Here is a 23,725-nt window from a genome sequence, read left to right as displayed (position 1 = left end):
TGTGTGACTTCTGTTACCGCCATGTCATATAGACGCATTTTGCTGATCAATGCCCTTCTAAATTCAGAAAAATTTGTGCGTGCTGGAGGTAAGCTCTGAGATATTCTCTCTATATCTTTAGGAGCTAACGTTGAAATGACTGCTTGTGGCTGTAGTACGGAGGTTGCAGATGGAACTGTGTCAACCCCTTTTACCTGAGGCTTTTGTCTAGCTACGCACACTTCAACTGCATTTACATCTGCATTGACATTGTCCTCTATACTATCAAAAGACTGTAGATCAGGATAGCTTTCATCTGACTGTTGGTCTTCTGAGTCACATTTGGTTGAGGCCGTGTTATGGCCCACCTTGTCTGTGAGACAGGACATTCGAGAATGCAATTGTTTGTTCTGTTCTTTTAACTTATCAATACAACGAGCTTGTTCTTGTACAATGGATAAGCTAAACTCTCTGTGACATAATATAATACCTTTCACATTTTTCTTCCTGATACATGCACCCAACACCTTCTTGCATTCTTCAATTGACCAAACTTTGTCTGCATCAATGCCAAATTTCTTTGTTAAATTCAATCTGACTGGCTCAGTCACAATGGAGTCCATGTGCTCTGATAACAAAGACTTGAATTCACTATCTGTCCATAAAGGGGTAGTCAGTCTAGTACTTTTCCTAAACATTGTGAATTTCTGTTACCACACAAACAAACACTAAACTTCTCTCTACTGTCTTACAAACAGAGGGTACAATCTTATTAGCACATGACGCTAATCTTCTCTAGCTTACAAAGGACAGGCTTTCTCTAGCAAGAGGATACACACAAATCTTAACATGTAATGCTAACCTTCTCTGTGAAACAAAGGATAAACAAACTAACTAGCACGTAATGCTAATCTTCCCTGCCTGAGAACAGAGGATATCAAAATAAAAGAAATGAATCGTCTCTAGCAAACGTAGAGGGTAACAAAATATTAGCACGTAATGCTATTCTTCCCTGCCTGAAAAACAGAGGATAACTTTCATCTCTAAAAGACAACTTTAGAGGATAACTTAGTTAACAAAACTTGCAGCTGTTTCTTAACGCTTCTCTGACGGCGCAGAGGATCACACTTTTGTACTGGTATTGTAGGTTCTTTTGGATAGTCGCACTCACCAGACCTTGCTTTGTTCAGCTGGAAGTTTTGCTCTGGATTCCAAAAGATGCAGTCTGGAAAGCAGATCTTTGTTTGAGCTTGCTGGATTCAGGTTGGAGGAAGCTGGAACTCAGTCAGATCTTTGTGAGTAGCTCTATCCGGGTCACGGCACCAAAACTGTTGTAAAGTTTTTCTTGATCGAAGCAGAGACCAGTGAGACAGTTGGGATCGCGTTCAAGCAGAAGTTCTTCTTTATTGCGCGTGGCTGCAATTCTTTCAAACAGTCTAGACCTAACGGTCTTCCAACATCATTCTAACTCTAATACAGTATTGCATTGTAGTTATATACATTCCCAGGGGGAGGAGTCTTCTTATCCAGCAAAAACCGGTATGGCAGGTTCTCTAGATTGCTCTAGAGAACCCGAGCCAATCAGTTATTGTATTGCTAATCCAATCATCCTGACTTGATTGCTCAAACCTTAACATTATCATAGAGACAAAGGCACCGCTGTACCTTGAGCAAATGGCTCTGAAAGTAATTTGCAGAACTAAAGGTGAGAGAATTCAATGATTTGACTCATTTACAAGTCTGGCCGGAATCTACTGCTGGAAACTCAATAATCATCAGTTAAACCTAAAATGAAATAGATTCTTAAAATTTGTTATCCTTCAAAGCTCTCCAGAAGATTTCAGCGGTTGAAACTACCACAGAGGCAATTTCCAAACAAGTCAAAAGTCTAACATCGACAGTGCAACAGCTTGTTTTGGATGTTGGCGTGCATAAAGAGGCTCTCAATCATCTGGAATCTGAGGTCCATGATCTGAGACAGGAAAACAAATCGCTGAAAGCAAGTGTACAGGAGTGCAGACGTTACAGTTGGCGATGGTTTCTAAAGTTGCACGGCGCTGCGGAAAAAGACAACGAGGATGTCCGAAGTGTGGTTCTCAACATCTTAGGGAAGATTGCACCTGGAGTCGGAGACGGGCTCCAGGACAGTGTCGATATCGTTCATCGTCTGGGTCCGAAGCGGGCGGATGGAAAGACCAGATCGATCATAATTCTCTTCTCACAGCGCCGCATTCGTGACATCATTTGGAGTGCTGCTAAAGGTTGCAAGTTTCTAATTAATAATAAACTGCGTCTCTCGGAGCCTTGTTGTGTTTATGTACACATAAGCCTCTGTCTCCTGAAGATAGAGCAGCGCGGGACAAGCTGTGGCCTCTCGTGAAGAAGGCGAGGGAGGAGGGCAAGAAGGCAACCTTTCGCAACTCATTTGCTTTGATTGATGGGAAACAAATCTTCTATTCTGATGTCATGTAAGATAAGCTGCTGCTTGCTCTTGTTACTTTTCTCATGCAAAAGTCGAAAAGGTGAATCTGGACTAACATTATAAACTCTTAAATTGTAAACAAATGAAGGTAACTATATTTGTTCTTCTTTACATATTGCTACCTCACTGTTGATCTCCTTAGTTGTTTATCACCTCGACAACGATGTGCTTTACGGGTTATTATCCACCTCTCCCTTTACATTTAGGTAGTTTAGTCTAAAGTCTAAAGTAAGTAATCTTTTGTTATTTTTCTCAATTTGTTTGGGGGTTCTTGTTATGGAGTATACGTTTAACTCCTTGTCGGTTGTTACTTTAAATGTTAGAGGTTTGCGGGACAATCTGAAAAGAAAAGCAATTTTTTTGTTTTGTAAAAGAAGTGCAGCTGATCTTATTTTTCTTCAAGAAATTCATTCAGGGGAAACAGATGTTAAATTTTGGAGGACGCAATGGGGAAACTCAATTTTCTTTAGCCATGGCAGCAACCACTCGGCTGGGACTGCTATAATGTTACATCGTTTTAAAGGGACTGTATTAGAAACTTTACGTTCGGATGAAGGCAGATGGGTTTGTGCTGTAATAAAACAAGATAACGCCACTTTTATAGCTTGTTGTGTATATGGATACAACTCGCGTGCATCCAATAGAGTAATGTTCTCTCATCTAGTGGATAAGCTTAAAAGGTTACACACAAAATATAATAATGCTTATTTTATTTTGGGTGGAGATTTTAACGAATGTATGGACGATCACCTGGATAGATACCCCCCTAGACTTGATAGCAGGATGAATAATGATCTAATTTTTTCCCTTTGCTCCGATCTCTCCCTTACTGATGCATGGTGTTTCTTTAATCCTTCTACCAAAGATTTTACCTGGTCCAATAGAAGCTTGTCTCTTAGATCTAGGATTGACTTTTTTCTAATTTCATCTTGTATCCTTAACTATGTAAAAGATGCTTCTCACGTCACTGCCCCCTTATCAGATCATAAATTAATTGCAATAAAATTGAGTGACGTCAATGATAACCCGAGAATGAGGGGCTATTGGAAACTTAATAATGCCTTGTTAAAAGACAAAAAATTTAATGATAGTATCATAAATCTTACCAAAGAATTATTTACCGGATTAACCAGAGATTATAAAACAAATTGGGAGTTTTTTAAATATAAGGCTAGATATATTGCAGTTAAAAGAAGCAAGGAACTTAAAGATATTAAACATAAAACTTATTCTGAGTTGATTAATAGACTTAATGTATTACTAGCTAAAGATAAGATTACAGAAGAAGAAAATTTGGAAATAAAAAAATTAAATCTGGAATTTGACAGAGCTTACTTGGAGTTGGCCAAAGGTGCATATATAAGGTCTCGGGCAAAATGGCTTGAGGAGGGGGAGAAGAATTCTAGCTATTTTTTTTCCCTGGAAAAGAGAAACGTTTAGAGGAAAGCTCTTTCAGCACTTAACATCGATGGAGTTACCTCTAAAGACCCAAAAGAAATATCAGAATTTGTTACCAATTTTTATTGCAATCTTTATACCTCTAAATTTAACTATGACTTATGTGAAACATTTATTGATATAATTAAACACCGTATTACCATTATTAATCGTGAATATAGTCAAATTTGTGATGCTGATTTGTCAATAGATGAAATTAAGCAAGCTCTCCATTCAATGAAAAAAGGTAAATCCCCTGGTATTGATGGGCTTTCAGTGGAATTCTATCTCCACTTTTGGGAGCTTATTAAATTGCCTTTATTTCATATGTATAAGGAATGCATTAGTCAGGGAGAGATGACCACTACTATGAAACAGGGAGTTATATCGCTTATACCCAAGTCAAGCAAGGACCCTTTATTGATTGACAACTGGCGGCCTATTACTTTGTTAACATTAAATTATAAAATATTAGCCTCTGTTTATGCTAAAAGATTAAGTACTGGTCTAGATCACATTATTTCAGAATCTCAGTCGGGATTCATGAAAGGCCGTCACATATCTAATAATATAAGGTTAGTATTAGATGTGCTGGATTATTCTAATCTAATTAATTCAGATGGTCTCATACTCTTTCTTGATTTTCACAAAGCTTTTGATTCTGTAGAACACAAATTTCTTTTCCGCACTCTAGAATTGTTTGGATTTGGTAAATCATTCATTGATATTGTAACCATGTTTTATAGAGATATCAACAGCTCAGTGATCGTCAACTTTGACACGTCCAAAAGGTTTGATATCCATCGTGGTGTCAGACAGGGCTGTCCAATCTCCCCGTTTTTATTTCTTTTAGCCACAGAATTACTTTGTCTAAGAATTAACCAAAAGGAGAGTTTGGTAGGAATTTCTATATTTGATAGGGAGTTTAAAATTGCACAGCTAGCCGACGACACCACACTATTTTTGGAGGATAAAAAACAGTTACCTAATGCTCTGGAATTGGTGGATCAATTCTCATATGCCTCGGGTCTAAAACTCAATATTTCGAAATGTGAAATTATCTCAATTCATGATACAGATGAGACATCATTGGAAGGTATCCCAGTTAAAAGCAGTGTAAAATATCTAGGTATTCATATCACTAAAAATCCAGTTACCAGACATCATTTAAACTTTGCTGATAAAATGATAAAAACTAAAAACATCTTCAACATCTGGCTTCAGAGAGATCTTTCATTATACGGTAGAGTTCTTTTATCTAAGGTGGAAGGGCTCTCTCGCTTTGTATACCCTGCTCTCTCTCTGTTTATCAATGATAAAGCTATAAAGGATATTAACAAAATATTTTTGGATTTCATTTGGAAAAATAGGCCTCACAAATTAAAAAAAGAAGTACTCTCTAATTCCAGAGGTGAAGGTGGCCTTGACTTTTGGGATTTTGCTGATACTATAAACACCTTTAAAGTAAACTGGCTGAAAAGATGTCTTGTGAACCCGGTGTCGTTATGGTTTTTCATTCCTAATATTATCTTCAACAAACTTGGTGGCCTGTCCTTCCTATTAAAGTGTAACTTTTTGCCTGGCAAGTTACCCATTTCCTTATCAAACTTTCATCAACAATGCCTTCTATCGTGGAAATTGTGTTTTGTCCATAGCTTTTCTCCCCACAAAGTTCTCCTTTGGAACAACGCGGATATAACCGTCAGGAAAAAGTCTCTCTTTTTTCCTAGATGGTTCAACAATAACTTTAATTGCATTCTATCTGTCTTTGATGATTTTGGTCATATTCTAACTTACAAGCAATTTTTGAATTTCCATAATTTTCCTGTTCCACCAAAAGAATATAATACATTGATAAAAGCTATCCCAGCTGGCTTAATCCAGTTAATTAAAAATCATCTTAACTTCAGTAAAGTTAACAGTGTTTATCCAGCCTTACGCTTGGGCGGTATTGACTTTTTGGATCGTAAATGCAACAACAGACATATTCGCACAATTTTTCAAATGAAGAGAAAGATTACTCCAAGGGGTAAATTCTATTGGGGATCCCTTGTAACAAACGTAAATTGGAAAAAGGCCTGGCTTTTGCCTTCTAAATTTTGTGTATCCAACAAAGTTAAGGAAATTCATTATAAAATCCTTCATAAAATCTATCCTGTTAAAGTGTGTATGTCAGGTTAAATTTTTTATTATGATTGACACAAAATAGTGAGGGGAAATACACGTTTCACAAGTTGATGTATTGTTTTGTATGTTATTCGATACCTAAAGGCAGAATATAAGATGAAAAAGTTCGTTATTTTCAGTCCTCACTTAAAACTGCCCATCCCCCTAAACGAATCGTTTGACGTCATAACAGGGAGACGTCTCCCAAGCTCGCTGAGCTGTGTTGATAATTGCACGAGTGATAGAGCGAGAGAATTAGTGATTAGGACATTTATTTAGTTATTTAGTTAGTTATTTAAGTTAGGTAGTTAGTATACGCAGGCGTATTTTCACGATGGTGAATTACTGCGTTTGTGCTGTGTGCAAAAACACCGTTAAAACCGGTCACAGAGTCCACTGTGTTCCGTGCCTGGGTCAACTTTGTTCGGACCAAATGCGCTGACTTCAGTGCTGCCTCGGTATCCAAGACTTCGGTCATTTGCAGCGCCCATTTCACTGAGAAGGACTACGCGGTTGGAGATCTCATGAGTTATAAAATGGGATTTAAAACCGAGACTGGTAGCTGATGCGGTGCCTGCGGTGCCTACGGTGCTACTGAAGCAGTCGATCGCCTCCCCCCCCCCCTCCCCCCCCCCCCTCCCTCCCTCCCTCCCTCCCTCCCTCCCTCCCTCTCTCTCTCTCTCTCTCTCTCTCTCTCTCTCTCTCTCTCTCTCTCTCTCTCTCTCTCTCTCTCTCTCTCTCTCTCTCACACTCACACACACACACACACACACACACACACACACACCAACATATTCCAGCATTGCAATCTTGACACCGCAGGCTGTTCATTATAGCCGGAGCTTCAGAGCTAAGGCGGAGCTACAGATTAGGTATCCCTATAACCCGCGTATAACAGTAAGCCAACGTTAGTTCCGCATGAATTAATTTGCACGCGAGTTTTATTTATTTTCATACCGTGTATTCTCCGTGTATATTCAAGCACCGAACCGTGACGCCCGTACCGTTTCGGTTCAATACGAATACATGTACCGTTCCACCGCTAAGTTATGCCTATACTACCAGACACCTGACCAACTCTCCACTGCTTCTTCTTCACACCAGATATTTATGTTTCTTCGATATGAATTATTTACATTTCTGTTTGGCTCCTCATCTGTCTCCCGCCTGGGAGGCTCAAAATTGTATGGCTGTGGGCCATCGTATAGGTTTGAGGGGGATTTTGGATCTCCTCAGACTCAAAACTCTCCATACTTCAATAGAACTTTGTTGGCGCGACTCCCTTGTATGACGTCACAGCTCAGCCCTTGTTTTAAAAATATGATCTTGACAGAAATGGCTATAAATCTTATTGCAGGGCAGTTACAGTAATAATTTTAATGCTAATTACATTTTCACTCAGACATCTAACCCTTATTCAATATATCTAAAAAAAATTTTTAACCTGACACACACACTTTAACTTATCCATCTCTAAATATTTTGATATTGATGAAACTTGCTCTTTTTGTGGTTTTGTTGAAGAAACAGCCGCCCATTTATTTTGTAATTGTAATGTAACCAATAGATTTTGGGTTGAATTAAGCTCTTTTCTTTTTAGCCCTACAAATGTGACCCACACCTTCACTCTCAAAGAGGTTATCTTTTATTATGAAAACCCAAAGTTGCGGTCCCTTGAATATATTGTTAATTTCTTTATCTTGTATGCAAAATTCTTCATCCACAAGCAAAAATGGCTCAAGTCTCCTTTAAGCTTTCCTCTTTTTCTTGCTGAACTTAACTCTTTTATTTCATCCCTTAAACTTATAAATAACAAAAAAAGTGCAAAATTTTTGATGCATTATGATGATTTATTCAAAGATATGATTTAACATTATTGTTATGCTTTTCTTTTCTTTTTTTTGTGGATGTATACTATATTTACATAATTTGATGTATGCAATCCAGGATATTCATGTTTTCTGTAGTGTATCATTGTTTGTTCATTGTAAATGATACATCCTTGCTTAACATCCCTGAGCTTGTTGTTATGTATAAGTTTGCAATAAAAATAAAAAATAAAAAATAAAAACATTAAAAAAAAAAAAAAAAAAAAACAGTTTCAAAAAAAAAAAAAAAAAAAAAAAAAAAAAATATTCTAAATCTAAAACATTGGTTCCCCTTCAGTCCAACACAATTGTTTCAACACTTTAATATAGATTGTTTTAATATATTTGTATTATTATTAAGATAATTTATATTTATAATGATATTTAAAATAATTGTAAGTCACCCAGCAGCCTTGGATGTTTGCTGGTTGAGAACCTCGGTTCTAAAATCGATTATATTTTATTAATAACAGCCGCATAACCTCTATTCTGAATTCATAACCTTCACTAAAGACAAGGAGAGAGGGTCACATTTTTACACTGTTTATTAATGCTTTTGCACGTGTGTGTTCTTGTGTGTACCACTAGAGGTCAGTGCTGTCTAAGTTTGAATACATGTGCTGCGTCCTATACACGGGTTTCTGTGCAACGTCATCACGTAGATGCGCGCGCATCTAAGAGGCAGAAAGCAACAGTCTTTACGGCTATATCTAGCAGAAGCAGAGATGACGCGGAGCTGTTGTGCTGTAAACTAACCTAAATGCATATGGTATGTCATGTTTTTATGATTCGCAAACTTAGTTGGACAATTTCATACTAGTCAACTAACTAACTTTTTACATAATGTTATATTAATATGCAAATGAAACACAAGCAAACAGATTCAACTCTGAAATTGCAGTTTATTATTGAGTCAACAAGAATTTACAAACAATGCGAAATCTACGTTAATTACAATGTTCTTTTACAGAACTCGGCATAACATATAGCGGTCTTGCCTCTTGGATGCGCGCGCATCCGGTATTGTTTGTATACAAGAAACCTGTGTATACTGTTTTTGTGAAGAAAATAAATACTTTTGAGTGTGTAGCGAGTATAGCTTTGGGACACACTACTTCGTAATCTTTAACGGACAGCTCTGTTGTTTTTATTTCATTCATCCTCTCACCGTTTAAACTGCCCTGTCAATCATCTTTCACAGTTAAAATAATCCACATTCAATTTAATTAGATTTAGGAATCAATCAATTCCTACCGTTTCAGAGAGAGTTTATTAGCACGTTGAGATCTGCCAGTCGTGGATGGGTCTTTCATTCGGAGACTATCCGCGTGTGTTTGCATAGCAAATTAATAATGCATTTAAAAGTTTTATGACCAAATGTATCTTAAAAAAAGCTCACAATTCTGTTGCAGATTAAATATGAAGCGGATAACATTGAATAAATGTCTTTTCGTCAGGTTATTACCATAGACTGTAAAAAAAATACTTATTATTACTCAAACCCCTTTAACTCTGGCTGCACTCGGACTCGCACATCCGCCATGTTTGTAGTTTTTATACAACACGTTTTATCCGTGTGTGTAGTTCTAATCGAATCCTGGTCCAAGTTGTAGGCAATATTAGCGTTAGATTATTATTAAAAGTGCACACGGATTTTAATCGGAAAAGTAGACCATCCGGGCATCTTTGGAGTAGGCTACTCAACATAGCTAGCCTACTACGATTTGGGACACAATGATTCTCATTTTTGGATAGGCCTACGCAGTGTCATCTGCTAGTTGATTTTTAATGTTAACATTATTTGACCATTAAACATTTTTTTTTTAACATTTTAGTTTTTTAAGTATTTTTACTGTTCCACCAAGTCTCAATATGCTCATTGTCGCTAACTAACCTGAGATTCATGTTATTTATTGTGGTGAAAGTTAAATGTGTGCGCTAGCCTTTAACCCTGTGGCCTTCTGTTCTGGTTTCCGACATATTTCCAGTTCCTCTGTCAGATCTGTGTCATGAAACTCACAGTTCGCTGTTAGTCGGTCTTCCTCTTTCCCTCTCTGCTGCACCCAAAGCCTCCTGATGTCTTTTTTTAAGTGATTGTTGTACATCACCATTATCTTATTTTACTTCAGTTAGTTGTCAAGGCAGGATTTCTAACGTTGTAAGTTTAAAGTGCCCCTATGGTTTTATATTCCATTTCATGCAGTGTGTAATAGTTTGTGAATGTAAACGTTGTGCAAAGTTGTAAAATTGCACGATAAATAAAAATTGTCTCCCAAAAGAAAGAAAAAAAAAAAAAAAAAAAAAAAAAAAAAAGATCCCGGATTTGATTTTGCTTCATTCACACCATCAGTGATTTTCTGGAATCTGTGCAAGCGTTCACACACACATCCGGGACATCAGGAGGACAAACACAAACTTTCTTCCTTGTTAATGTGCAACGTGAACGTTGATCTGCAAAAATATGCTTTTCTTATAGTATTTTTGTCTTGTTTCCAGTCCAAATATCTAAACATTCTTAAAGATACAATATTATTATTTTTGCTCCGCTAGGGGTCGCTAACCTCTTACAATAAAAAAGGCGTAGATTGATGACGCAAAATTATGGATCTTGTCGTCAAGCCGATGGATCTAATAATGTTTATGGATGAGTGAACACATTGATGTTTGTATCATGACTGTGGTGTGAAGCAGGGCGCGAGTGCTAATGAGAGACAGATATCAGCGCCACACGCGAGTCCCGCGGATATAAAGGAATAAGGACCCGCAAGTGCTGAATTAATACTCACACAGGACAGTTTATTAGACGGATTAAACTTGTGAGGTAACGCAGCGCTGTCTCACTCGCTCTACACTATCACACTAAACTACATCTGAGTGTGTTAAAGTTATAATGTTATTCTGTGTGTTAGTTTGTCTGTATGAGACTAGCAGTACGCTAGATCAACATTAGAATAACATACTGATCATATTCTAACATTTCATCATGTTGAGCTATATAAGATTGATTAGTTGTATGTACGTTTGCTCACCTGTCTAATAAAGTGCATGCGAGAGCGTCTCTGTCGAGTGGAAGTTAGTCGCGGACGCTAGCTCTCGGCGTCTTGAAAACGCCACGCTGATATTGATCCTCGGTTTAGTTCTCCTTTTGTCCCAAAGTCTGCTTGCCATCCATAATGTTTGAACAAAACAACAACAGCGTGAGCGCGCCAGCTAGACGTAACGCCGTTGTCCACGTCTGTCGCCATGGTTACTATGGCAGTGTGAGCGGAAACCAGGGATAACGCGGATATTACGTCAGTGACAGGCGACAGTGAACCAGGGGGGCAGTGTTCCGAAAGACATTAGGCTTGTTTGAGATGAGCAAAATCTGCGCAGAACCGATCACCGGTGATCACCACGAGATGCATGCCGGCAGAGAATGTCTAATAAGGGGAGAAGGTTCACTCTCGCTACACTTCCGGCTTCTGACTGGTTGCAGTTCCACTCTGATTCCACATGAGGGCGCTCACAGGACGAGTGCAGAATGAATGGAGGTCTATGGAGCAATACCCCTCAAAATCCACTTTTCTCAAGATATAATTTTTTGTCTAGTAATTTGAATGTTGTATTCGAAAGGAGATGCAAAGAAATTGCACATTGCTGGGTGTTAGATTTTTTATTTGCTTTAAAAAGTCTTTCAAAATGTCAATGACGTCATACACATCGTACGACCAGAGATACTGCTTTACGGCAATCCTTCAGTCACTGTGATGCTTTCGCGCTCTGCACTTTATTTTCTCTCGAGGCATCGCCAGCACAGCTGACACAGGTAAATACCTATATACTGTCTATGGTAAATACACGTGCTAGAAGAGTTTCTGCTAGAATACATTCTGTTCCCGCTTCGGATGCCATGATGCCATCAAGCGGTATCTCTGGTCGTAACCAGTCCTTCACTGACCAATCAGCGTTCATTAGCAGAATGCTAGCGTGTTATGGGCAACAACAACTCAACCTGTAAGAAATCGAAAGGACATAAGTACTCGTTCATTCAATTTTCGACCTATAACCCATGTTGAACTTGCCAAACCTACAATCAAATCTGAGATTTCTCAACGGCAATCGGCTGAAAGGGACAAATTTAGCCGTCTAGCCCCATAGACTCCCATTCATTTTGCACTCGGGGGTGATCGCCCCCAGTGGAACTCTGGTGGAACTACAACCAAAATTCGGTACAATAGGACTTAATAGGGAGTGAACAGGCTCTCCGTAGACGGGCTCTGATGCCGGTTAGAAATGTGTCCGACTGCGTTCCGCCTGGCTCTGATGTCATGCTGACGTATGTCAAAAATCTCTCGCGAGCGCAAGGCGCACCTGTCGGATTCTGCAGTTGCGCGCAGTTGCTCTCCACCGACTGCGCTGAGCAAGAGCATGATGGGAAACGACTTGCTGACGACACAGCTTAATGCTCATTGGTTTAAACAACCATGATGTAATGTTCTCTTTTAAAATGTTTGATATTAAAACTCTGATATCATGTTTTATGTGTATAAATGATCTGTGAATATTCCCAAACTCTCTGACAGTGCGATCTCTATATGGATTATGTGATTATGTAATTAAAATATATATATATAAACACATGTATTAAAGAAAAAAAAAGATTGATAAACACGTATTTGGAATGGGATTATATAGCCTAACAAGTGATTTGGGTGTCTTGTTCATTATATTTATTTTCATATTTTAGCAACTGAACTTAAATTACATCCAGTTTATTAGCAACACTGTGCACGAGCGTGAATCCCGTGAATCCCGCGATATCCATCTTTGATCTCACAGGTATCAGATCCATGGTCAGATCCACTGTGAGAAGAGAGAACTGTCCGGCTTGCCTGCGCTTTTTTCACTCCTCCCCTCACTGCAGCCGGCTACTCTCGACTACATTTCAGGCGAGGCAAGGCGCATCTCAAACAAGCCTATTGAAGCCGACCTGGGCGCCGCCATTGGCTAGCGGACCCCCACCTGCTGTTAGCATTCCATTGACTCCCATTCATTTTGGCGTCACTTTGACAGCGAATAACTTTACATCTGAGGCGTTTAAAGACACCGTTTGTCCATTGTTTATTTCTAAAGAAACACGAAAATGTATAAAAGGCTCCATTACCTTGTATCTTACGTTATGACCCCGTAGAAGCAGTTTTTGTAAAAATAGGCTAACGATTGCGTCATACCCGCGCGACTCTGTCGCACAAGTCGAAAAATTACCGTATGGACAGGCAGAGAAGCTCGCAAGCAATCGGGAGGACGTGGAGGCATAAAGTCAAGGGAGAAGCCCATAGAGAGTGATGAAGTTGCTCCTGCTGCTAGCTCATGGACAGCTAATGCTCACGCTCTCCGTCTCTGCGAGATTCGGAAGGGAATGATTCAGATTTCTCTCGGCACAGCGACTAGAAGACCTACAGGTTGCTCACGTCACATCTACGTCGTCAAGCTCAGTTTGAGTCTGCGCAGTTCGCCTTGCGATCAGGAAGTGAGTGCTTCTAATTGACTTCATTTCTCTCCGTTGAAACCTATGGGGTCGCTGTGTCCAGTCCAGAGAGACCTGGCCAAGGTAGCAGCCATACATAAACACAACATGGTAAAAACAAACAAAATAAAAAAACTACATACATACATACATACATACAATCATGCAAAAATCATTCAAATACAATGGCCTCTCAAGAAAAACAACTACATCCTTTACCACATTTTTTATGATGGTCTTAAATTTATCAATTGAAATAAATGTTTCTAGTTTTAGTGTGGACTAAGAGATTGAGAATCTGACATAAGGTTTTACCTGAAGCATCTAATCTTGAATTTTCTTTTCTTCCCAAGGATCTGGATAATCCGAACAGGCCGTTTCTATCATGAGTGTGTGCTGAAGAGAGACGCTGTTGGACATTGACTGTTATAATCTGAAGTGATGGTGTTGTCGGATAGCGCAGTGATCGGCCGAGGCCTGACCAGTCCTGACCCACTGGTGCGCGAGGCCTATATGATGGCGTACGACTACATCAACTATGTGACTGTGAAACCCGGCGTCCCGTTGGGTTCGGCCCCGTCCCGAGCCTCGGCGGCGCTGAGACACGCTGGAGACGAGCTGCTCAATCGCTTCCCGATCTTCTTTCGGCGCTGGCCTCGTGTTTTCCAGGACGTTTCGGAGCGAACGGCCTGCGCGACCCTGGTGTCGATCCTGGACGAGCACTTCGCCCCCTCCCGGCGCCGAGAGCTGGCCTGGAGCGCAGTGCTGTCCGTGTTCGTCCTGGCGGGTCAGCTGGCTCTGCACTGCCAGGAGAGGGGCATGTCTGCGGTCCTGCCCCAGATCCAGGAGTGTGTGGGCAGTTACGTAGAGAGAGTCGTCTGCCCCGAGATCAGGGACCGAGGAGGATGGGTAAGTGTCGAGGGGCAAAGATCTTTTCTTCTGGTTAAAGCTACACTGTGTAGGATTTACTCCCATCTAGCGGTGAAATTGTATATGACTACCAACTAAATATTACTTTCTAGCCTTTCCCTTTCCAAGGGCGTTTATTATTTCAAATCCGCCGGCAGTCGCGAGTAATCTCCCCTCGCATTCGTCACGGTGACACTGAGTGTAAAAGCGTGACAGCCGAAGCTTGAATTTCCAGGTATGTCCCTCGTTGGCTAATGTATTTTCAAGATGGAGGCGCAACATGGCTGCCGCCATTCGAGCAGCTCACCCGTATGTATCATAAATGGCAGATTCTACGCTTACGAGAATACTTGATTAGTTGGTGGAAGTAATTATACTAGGGCTGTCCGTTAAACGCGTTATTAACGGCATTAACGCAAACCCATTTTCACGGCGTACATTTTTTTATCGCGAGATTAGCGCCTAGCAAACTTTGTAGTTTTTTCCACATGCTTTTGCAACAACTAGTAAAAGTTATTAAAACTACAACACCAAACCGGATCTAGCTAGACCAGAAACAAAACAACACGCACACACTTGTTTGGGCTTGCGATGCGAACCGGCCAAAGAGTGGACGAGAAGCACAGCGCCGAGCCGCGTCTAGGACAACTCGTATCGCACATCGGACGCGCACTTTCTCAGTTTATGGCCAGCAATAAAAACGCAGAATGGCGCCGTCGGTGTGTGTACACTCATAGAGAATAATGTGTTCGAATTTTAAATACGAGGCGCTGCGCTTCTCGTCCGGTGTGCGACCCCCTTTAACATTACGTTTTGAGTGGATAAATGATGAGCGCGCGACACCGAAATGGATGCCAATAAAATTCTGAATGGAAAGTTTACTTTTAAAAAGTTGCCAAATGGTTCAATTGACAAGACCAAAGTGATCTGTGTGTTGTGTCGTTGTGAACTGAGTTATCATCGCAGCACGTCCAGTCTAAATACCACTTGATGGCCAAGCACACACACCGCTGATGCGTTTCTACGCCCACTCGTCAGTATCAGTAACGTCCCCTCGTCAGTATTTCTTTCACCCTTTTATTGATGGGCAGTGTTACATTGTGTGAGAGATTATTTGCTCCAAGTGAGAATGTTAGTGTGAAATTGAACACAGTATATGCCAATGTTGTTTTCAATAAAAAACATTTGCACAAAGCAAGCCGATCCACTTTTCCATGTTGATAAGAGCATTAAAATTTGAAAAAATAATGGGACAAAAAGAAATCAAGAGACATTTAGAATAGATCAAATATGTGATTAATCGCGAGTTAACTATGACATTAATGTGATTAATCGCGATTAAATATTTTAATCGTTTGACAGTTCTAAATTATACATAAATGAGCACATATAATTTTGAAAGAACAAAGTGTTTTTTGCTAAGAATCAACTTAAAATTTTTTAAAATAGCTTTAAAGGTGCTGTGTGTAACTTTTTCTCTCTACTAAAGCATAAAAATACCATAATATGTTTGCATATATTGAGGAAACATGCTAAGTTCACATACTCGTTTTTCTTGACACATATACAGATACACATACACATACACAGCCAGTTATTTTACTTTGAAATGTGCATTTGTGAAATGTGTGTGATACTGCACGTTGACAATTTGCCGATTTTCATTGTCCATTCCGCTCGTTCCTGTTGCGTGTGCTCAAACTGGCAACCCGTGTGAGTGCCGTCGAGTCTGAGGAGGCGGGGAAACGACGATCACCGATATTTTGAATTGAACTGCAGTACCTATTTCGACCACTAGTCATTCTTACGGACTGCACCTTTAAGTATAAGGACCAAACGGCAACCTTACGGTCTCTTGAATCTAACACCCTCATCCTTCCCCTAAAAAATGTAGTGTTCATCGGAGGGGTCCAAGACCCCATGACTTTTGTCGCATGTGAACCACGAATACACACTTTTTTTTAAAGGATTTTTGTGGTGGAAATTTAATAAAGTAACAAATCCTTCCCTCGCGGGTCAATTTGACCCCCAGGAATGAATGGAATGCACACATAGAAAAACCTAAAAATGCTCAAAATTCAAGCTAAAAATGCTAAAACTTTACCAAAAAAACTATTTTATAATCACTTCATCTCTTCTTGTTAACCGTCAGGAGGACCAAACGGCATCCTTCCGGTCTCTCTCTTTAGAAGGGGACAAAAACATGAGCATAAATCTTGATTTAACATATTGTTGCATTCTGAAATTCTTCACACAACACAAGTACATGTTGCATTACAGACACTGGGACCAACTTTTGTTTACATGTTGTTACATTGTACTTTAAAATGTACCTTATTTATTTATTTACCACACACAAGAGCTTTGGAGCAGTACCCTTAAAGAGACAACTTTGGTCCTTATCTGCCCCTAAAATGTGTGTATTAATACATAGAGTAGTAAATATAAACCCTTCAGGTTCCATCCAACCTTCCCGTCTCTCACTTGAAACCAACACGGAAGTGATTTAAAAAGCAATTCATCGACTGGCCGCTAGAGAGACTGAATGCAAAAGAGAATCAATCCCATAGACCCCCATGTTAAAATGCCCAACTTTACAGCAGAAAAATATGTGTTTACAGCCTGGTGTAAAAAGTCCATCCTTCCCTCGGGTCGTTTTTGAATTTTTAAAAAGAAAATTGAGTCCAAGGCCCCAGGACTTTTGTAGTACTTGAACCACGAATACACAAAAAGATTGAATGGACTTGAGGAGTTTTGTGATATTTTAAAAAGTAACACATCTGGCGGGTCAATTTGACTCTCTTAGGAATGAATGTATTGCTCATTTGCTCCATATATTATAGAGTTATATATGGCCATCTAGTGGCAAGACTCATGAAATATCATGTTATATAATTTTTTCCCCACAGGAGGTCGGCAGAGACACACAATGTGGGGCTTTTTGTGCTTTTTAAACAAGTTTTTGCACGTATTGAATGTACAATATTATTTTGTAGTAAAGTTGAAAGAACCTGAAGAATGTGCTTACATTATTATTAAATTAAATTATTGATCAAATCTAGTAATTTAGACGTAAATAAAATTGCATTCTCCCAAAAAATTGCATTAAAAAATAGAAAAAATATTATCAAAATGAAATTATATAAGCATTCTGGACAGAAAAAAAAAAAAAAAGTATAATTTTAGGGCTTTGGGTCATTTCGACCCGCGAGGGAAGGGAATGCTACAGCTATGTGAGGAGAGCATAAGGGTTACATATTTTGGGAAATTGGTTTGTGCTATTAGTTTAATGCACTGTAACAAACAGATTTAGTTTTTTTTAGCAGAGAAAATGTGGGGGGAAAAATCTAAGTTTATTATGGCAGCTTTAGGAGCAAATTGCATCATTGGTAAGTTAACTGTCTTTTCCCAGGGCGTGTAGGCCTATACGCAACGCACTGTGAACAAAATAAAAAATAATAATGCCATGATTTGAGCAAAACAAGCATTATTTATCTAGTCAGAAATTCATGGTTTATGCTACCTTCATAGGACATATTTTATGCTAATATTTATTCTATTTATTTATTATCACCATCATATGCATTGAGTAACTGAACATTTTTTCAGTTTCTTTATTAGAAAATATTTAGTGCTGCAGTAAACTGCACCTAAAAAATAACATTTTATTCACCTTCATTTTAAGGTAAGAGTGGGAGCGGCCATTTTTAACTTGAATGTACACGTGCGATGCTTCCGGTGTTATTTTAGTCTTATGTTGTAAACTGATATTTGTTATGATATTATTTTATTTATTATCGTAATCATAAATCATTCAGCACATATTTTGCAGTTATTCTTCAGCCATGGGGTAATGAATTGGAAGTCTCACCTATTCACATTACTTCTAGCAAAATAAAGTGGATTTTTTTGTATTGTAATAAAATATACCTTTTTTATTGTTAATAATGTTGTTATTACATATCTGACTTTGTGTTTTGCTCTCAGTCAGGTTTTATCACTCGTTTTGGCGAGAAGCAGAATCTTGAAGACCAGGTGAAGCGGGCTTGCTGCTGGTCTCTGCTCTTGCTGTGTGTTGGGATCTTATCCTACTTTGTATGGACGAAAAGGAAAACTTAGACAACAGCGCCATCTGCTGAGAAACTGTAATAAAGACACTCGTGATTCGCTTGGTTGTGGTAAGCATAGGATTGTATACGTAGAAGCCGCCCCAGTCAAGGCACGTCGGTGCGCCCGCCATCTTGCAACGGTCAGCGTGTCGTCACTGTAATCAAGGATGCCACAACATTGCACAGGTTCGATTTAAATTTGCGAAGAAAATAAATGGGATAACCTTTTAAAAGTGCTTATGTGTTGGTTATGGTTTCTGTTTTATATATATTAAATTAATACTACATGCTGATGTTTTTACTATGGTAGCCTACTTTTAATGTTTTTACTTTTACTATGGCAACTTGTTAATGTTGTTAGCTGACGCCTTTGTCTTGTTGTATTGTGTATTAGTTTAGCAAAATCATCTGCTTATGTCTATTTCATATATAGATATTCACACATGCGTCTAACTAGGTTTGCAAACTCAGTAAACTTCCTCTCGAATGTTCCCAGACCGGTTTTGACCGTTCCAATATGGCGGAAACGGCCGCTAACGAGGCATCAATGTATAAGCTATATAGGATGGTAAGATCATGATAACATAATAAGTATTACTAGTTTTAAAGCTATAAACTCACATTCTTATATAATGCTGTGTAAGTGTAACTGTGAACAATAAACCTTCCTTTTTAAAAAAAATAATCAGTTTCTAGTGAGAACAGCTTATTATAACAGCCCTATGTCCAATTGTAACTTAATAGGCTACTCAAGTTTTAATCTTAATTTTATTTTGCTGTACATGACAAACGTTTATTATTATCTCCCTTTGAAGTTGAAGGGTTTGCTCAATCTAAATTGAAAATTGGTTACCTGCATTCTTCAGAATATCTTCTTTTGTGGTCATACAGGAAGAGTAAATTAAACTATATCCAATGTTTACGGTCACTACATAACCAGTTGTTTTATTAGTTTTGATAACCTAACACCAGTATCATGAATCAAAAAAAGGCATACATTTTTCTGTATCCATAAACAATTCTAAGAGAACCGTTTCAGTTATTTGTTAAAAAGCATTATGTATAGAAATTAATAAATATGGCATAACACCGTTCATGATAGTAACTGCATGGTTAATATAGAACCATGTTGTATGGGTTTAACATTCCTCTAATCATGTATGAAGGATTATGAAACTTGTGACTGGTAACGCAAATATACTTTGGCATGATAATGTACTTGTTAATGTTAACTCAACCAGTGATGTCTGGAGGCAAACTCGACAGGTTTGACAAGGATCTGTCTGTGACCAGTAAAGAATGAGGATGGGTTCAGTTGAGTGAGTGCAAACCAATTAAAGAGGAAGACATCTTAACAGAAGAAAAAGCCTTTTAATGACATCTGTACAAACAAGAGACAAGAACAAAAAGAAGAAAATTGACTTTTTTTTTTCCTTGTACGGGAGTAAAATGATACAGCTTGGAAAGCGACACGTATATTAAGAGAGATCTAAGCCAGCTCTTCCTCTCCCTCCTCCTCAAACTCGCCCTCCTCTTCCGCGGTGGCGTCCTGATACTGCTGATACTCGGACACCAGGTCGTTCATGTTGCTCTCGGCCTCGGTGAACTCCATCTCATCCATGCCTTCTCCTGTGTACCAGTGGAGGAAAGCTTTGCGCCGGAACATGGCGGTGAACTGCTCGGAAATGCGCTTGAAGAGCTCCTGGATGGCAGTGCTGTTCCCGATGAAGGTGGCGGCCATTTTGAGCCCGCGCGGCGGGATGTCGCAAACGGCGGTCTTGACGTTGTTCGGGATCCATTCGACGAAGTAGCTGCTGTTCTTGTTCTGAACGTTGAGCATCTGCTCGTCGACCTCCTTCATGGACATGCGGCCACGGAAGATAGCGGCGACTGTGAGGTAGCGTCCGTGGCGCGGGTCGCAAGCCGCCATCATGTTCTTAGCGTCGAACATTTGCTGAGTGAGCTCTGGTACGGTTAGGGAACGGTACTGTTGGCTCCCCCTGCTGGTGAGAGGAGCGAAGCCGGGCATGAAGAAGTGGAGGCGAGGGAAAGGCACCATGTTTACGGCTAGCTTGCGCAGATCAGCGTTTAGCTGGCCGGGGAAACGCAGGCAGGTGGTGACGCCGCTCATAGTAGCGGACACGAGATGGTTCAGATCGCCGTATGAGGGAGTGGTGAGTTTAAGCGTGCGGAAGCAGATGTCGTACAGCGCTTCGTTGTCGATACAATAGGTCTCGTCTGTGTTCTCAACCAGCTGATGCACAGAGAGCGTGGCGTTGTAGGGCTCAACGACCGTGTCGGACACTTTAGGCGAGGGCACCACGCTGAAGGTGTTCATGATGCGGTCGGGATACTCCTCACGGATCTTGCTGATGAGGAGCGTCCCCATGCCGGAGCCGGTTCCTCCACCCAGCGAGTGTGTGAGCTGGAAGCCCTGCAGGCAGTCGCAGCTTTCGGCTTCTTTACGAACCACGTCCAGGACCGAGTCCACCAGCTCCGCTCCCTCCGTGTAGTGGCCTTTAGCCCAGTTGTTTCCAGCACCACTCTGACCTGTAAAAAATATTTAAAACATCTTTATTTTGAACAAATATATGGCATTTCATTTAATTAATAACTAGTGTTGTCAAAGATATCGATACTGAAATATCAAAAATGGCAAATTGACACACACCCGCCTCCTGTCACTCACTCGTCTTATTCGCTCCGGTTAAATAGTGCTTGTATTGCGCATAATTTCACCACTTAATTTGCGCGCACCACTGATCTATAGAAGTTGCACTCGCATAAAGCCATGAGAACCAAATTTACCTTTTTTTTGGTGGCTATTGCAATTAAACGGTCAAATGCATACAAAATAATGTCAAAATGCCGTCTTGCAGAGTATTTAGTTTTAGAACGTAAATAGTTGAGATAAAACGCATGTTGTGTAAGAGTATATTGGATCTTGATGTGATGGCTAATAAACCTGCTGCTGTCAATCATGTTAATCAAAGAACAAAAGACAGAGAAAATCACTCGTTGATCTTGTTTTGTAACTTTAATTGTAAGCATTAATCTGTATTTAATTAACTATCCAGTGCTATTGTACATTTGATTAGGCTACTTTAGTATTGCCACACAAATTAGTGTTATGAAACCTGAAAAACTTAAACCCATGTTTATTTAATTTGTCTCTTTATTGTATTGTATTTATATGTGCTATCATTAGCTATTTGTTTATTTATTCTTATTTTATTACTGACTGTTTATTTGTCTTTTTTGGGGGAGGGGGGTACATTTAGTTAAACGATTAAAATAAAGCCTCCCTGTTAGGTGTGTAAGCCATTACAACAATATTACCCAAATTCTCAAAAAAAGTGGTATCGAAAATGTTTATTATTATATTATTAATATATTTATATAAAAAATATTATTGATATTGTTTCAAGGCATCATACCGAAGTTGGAAATTCCAGTATAGTGACAACACTATTAATACCAATACCCACCAAAAACAAAGTTGTCTGGCCTGAAGACCTGGCCGAAGGGTCCGGACCTCACGGAGTCCATGGTTCCAGGCTCCAAATCCACCAAGACAGCACGGGGCACGTATTTGCCTCCTAAAACACAGGATTAATATGGCTTAATAAATTAAAAATACAAAACAAATTTACCATAATAGGTTTACCATAGTAAAAAAGTCATAATGTGCACCCTCACTTGGTAGTATTGATACGTGGACGTACCTGATGCCTCGTTGTAATAGACATTGATCCTGTCGAGCTGGAGGTCGCTGTCACCATGATATGTGCCGGTGGGATCAATACCGTGTTCATCACTGATAACCTCCCAGAACTACAGGATATAATTAACAATATTATTAGTGACTTGAGTAGATTGTGCTTAAAGCTACAGGCAACACTTAACGATGTTATCAGTAATTCATGCCAGATTTAAAACCAACAATGTATTTGTATATTGTGGACTGAAATGGACCTTATTCAGAGCGGCGACATGTATGAAAGAGAGGCTGTGTGGGATACTCAGTGTTTTCAATGGTGTGTATCTGCTGTAAACCGAATAAAGCTCCTATATCTCTTATTTTTCAAAGCTCAAATTGCCTGGGATGTTTTTTTTAAAGATATTTTTGTAGTGTTTCATAAGCAGAAAACACACATTAAATAACAATAGGCTACAACCCACTGAAAAGATGTCAATCCCTCATAGCATTCATTCCCGTTAAAAATCAAAGATGGCGCTGTTGTGAATGAAGTCTTTATTTCGTTAAAACTACGCTTTTCAAATATTCAGCGAGTGGGCTTAACAAAAGGAGCCAACTGTTCACAAACTCCCACGCATATTTAGCATTAACATGCTTTTAGTCCTCATACTGTAGCCTATACAAAATTGTTACATATAATGCGCTTTTATATATTTTAATTTCGGTAACAATGTGTTACACAGTCACTAACAAATCTTCTTTGAATTCCTCCCGCGCAAAACTCGCGCGCGCGCCACGCGCACCGGTTGGCTGAAATCCATTTCCGGTGCGCTAATCGATTTATTGGGCGTCTACGTTTCGGAAATAAATAAATATATATAAATATATCCGAATTAAAAGGCCGGTGCTATTAGATTTTTGTTTTTTTTAATAATATTTATTGGGATTACTACCTTAAAAAATCTGGGATATGTCTATATTTAGACTGCGCTTACACGTTCACTTCCTTTTGTCGCACTGCAGTGAATCTCACAAAGGGAAGCTCCCAGACAGACGCCGGCGAGACGAACAATTGACATGGAATTTTTATTTATTTATATACATTTTGGCCAACTGCTAAAATACATAATCTTTGACAATCTTTTAATATTTTCAATCTAACCAAATAAACCCGAACGAGGAAGCACATGTATGACCTAGATTTCATTCAAACGAGATCAGAATTTGTTCTGTACTATTTGACTGTGAACAATACGGCACATTAGAGAAAATATTAACGATTCGCTTTTTTATTTTTTTTATTACATATTCTATTCTATAAACACTAATACCACATATTGAAGCAACAACAACTGCAAATTTCGATTTAAAAAATCAAATAAAATAAAAAAATAAAAAAACAAACCTTGGCTCCAATCTGGTTACCGCACTGTCCGGCTTGAAGATGCACGATTTCCCTCATTTTCACGCTTGGGTAGTAAGATTTCAGAAGGCAACTAACCCTTTTCTTTCTTCAACTGGTTGGGAAAAGACACTTCCCCCATATAAATAGACTCGTTAAGCCCC

The 23,725-nt window shown here is 39.2% G+C and overlaps 2 protein-coding genes across 4 annotated transcripts in view; one reads left to right on the top strand and one right to left on the bottom strand.

Moving 5' to 3' along the window:
• bcl2l16 (BCL2 like 16) overlaps positions 1 to 19,154 on the top strand; it is a 23,610-nt gene extending 4,456 nt beyond the window's left edge. The window contains exons 1-3 of one of the 3 annotated variants that reach the window (XM_079638390.1): positions 11,672 to 11,740; positions 13,795 to 14,350; positions 18,338 to 19,133. In XM_079638390.1, coding sequence (XP_079494516.1) covers positions 13,883 to 14,350; positions 18,338 to 18,469 — 600 coding nt within the window. In that variant the 5' untranslated portion in view covers positions 11,672 to 11,740; positions 13,795 to 13,882 and the 3' untranslated portion in view covers positions 18,470 to 19,133. Of the gene's footprint in view, positions 1 to 11,671; positions 11,741 to 13,482; positions 13,526 to 13,794; positions 14,351 to 18,337 lie in introns of those variants that run through there. The other 2 variants (XM_079638389.1, XM_079638388.1) reach the window with 2 other exon arrangements.
• Positions 19,138 to 23,725, bottom strand: tubb2b (tubulin, beta 2b). The gene is made up of 4 exons (XM_079638374.1): positions 23,565 to 23,725; positions 22,185 to 22,293; positions 21,948 to 22,058; positions 19,138 to 21,009 (listed from the first exon to the last, which is right to left on the bottom strand). Exons 1-4 carry the CDS (start codon positions 23,619 to 23,621, stop codon positions 19,949 to 19,951), a joined length of 1,338 nt encoding a protein of 445 aa, XP_079494500.1. The 5' UTR covers positions 23,622 to 23,725; the 3' UTR covers positions 19,138 to 19,948.

This window comes from Phoxinus phoxinus, assembly GCF_949152265.1.
Source record: "Phoxinus phoxinus genome assembly, chromosome: 15".
In the NCBI taxonomy this organism is placed as follows: Eukaryota; Metazoa; Chordata; class Actinopteri; order Cypriniformes; family Leuciscidae; genus Phoxinus; species Phoxinus phoxinus.
This window is presented reverse-complemented; position numbering and strand designations above follow the sequence as displayed.

Coding starts and splice junctions, on each gene's coding strand:
- tubb2b (XM_079638374.1), bottom strand. CDS start 23,621: ATGAGGGAAATCGTGCATCTTCAAGCCGGACAGTGCGGTAACCAGATT. Junction 22,294..23,564: donor GTAACCAGATTGGAGCCAAG/GTTTGTTTTTTT, acceptor TATATCCTGTAG/TTCTGGGAGGTTATCAGTGA. Junction 21,010..21,947: donor GCCAGACAACTTTGTTTTTG/GTGGGTATTGGT, acceptor TATTTTTTACAG/GTCAGAGTGGTGCTGGAAAC.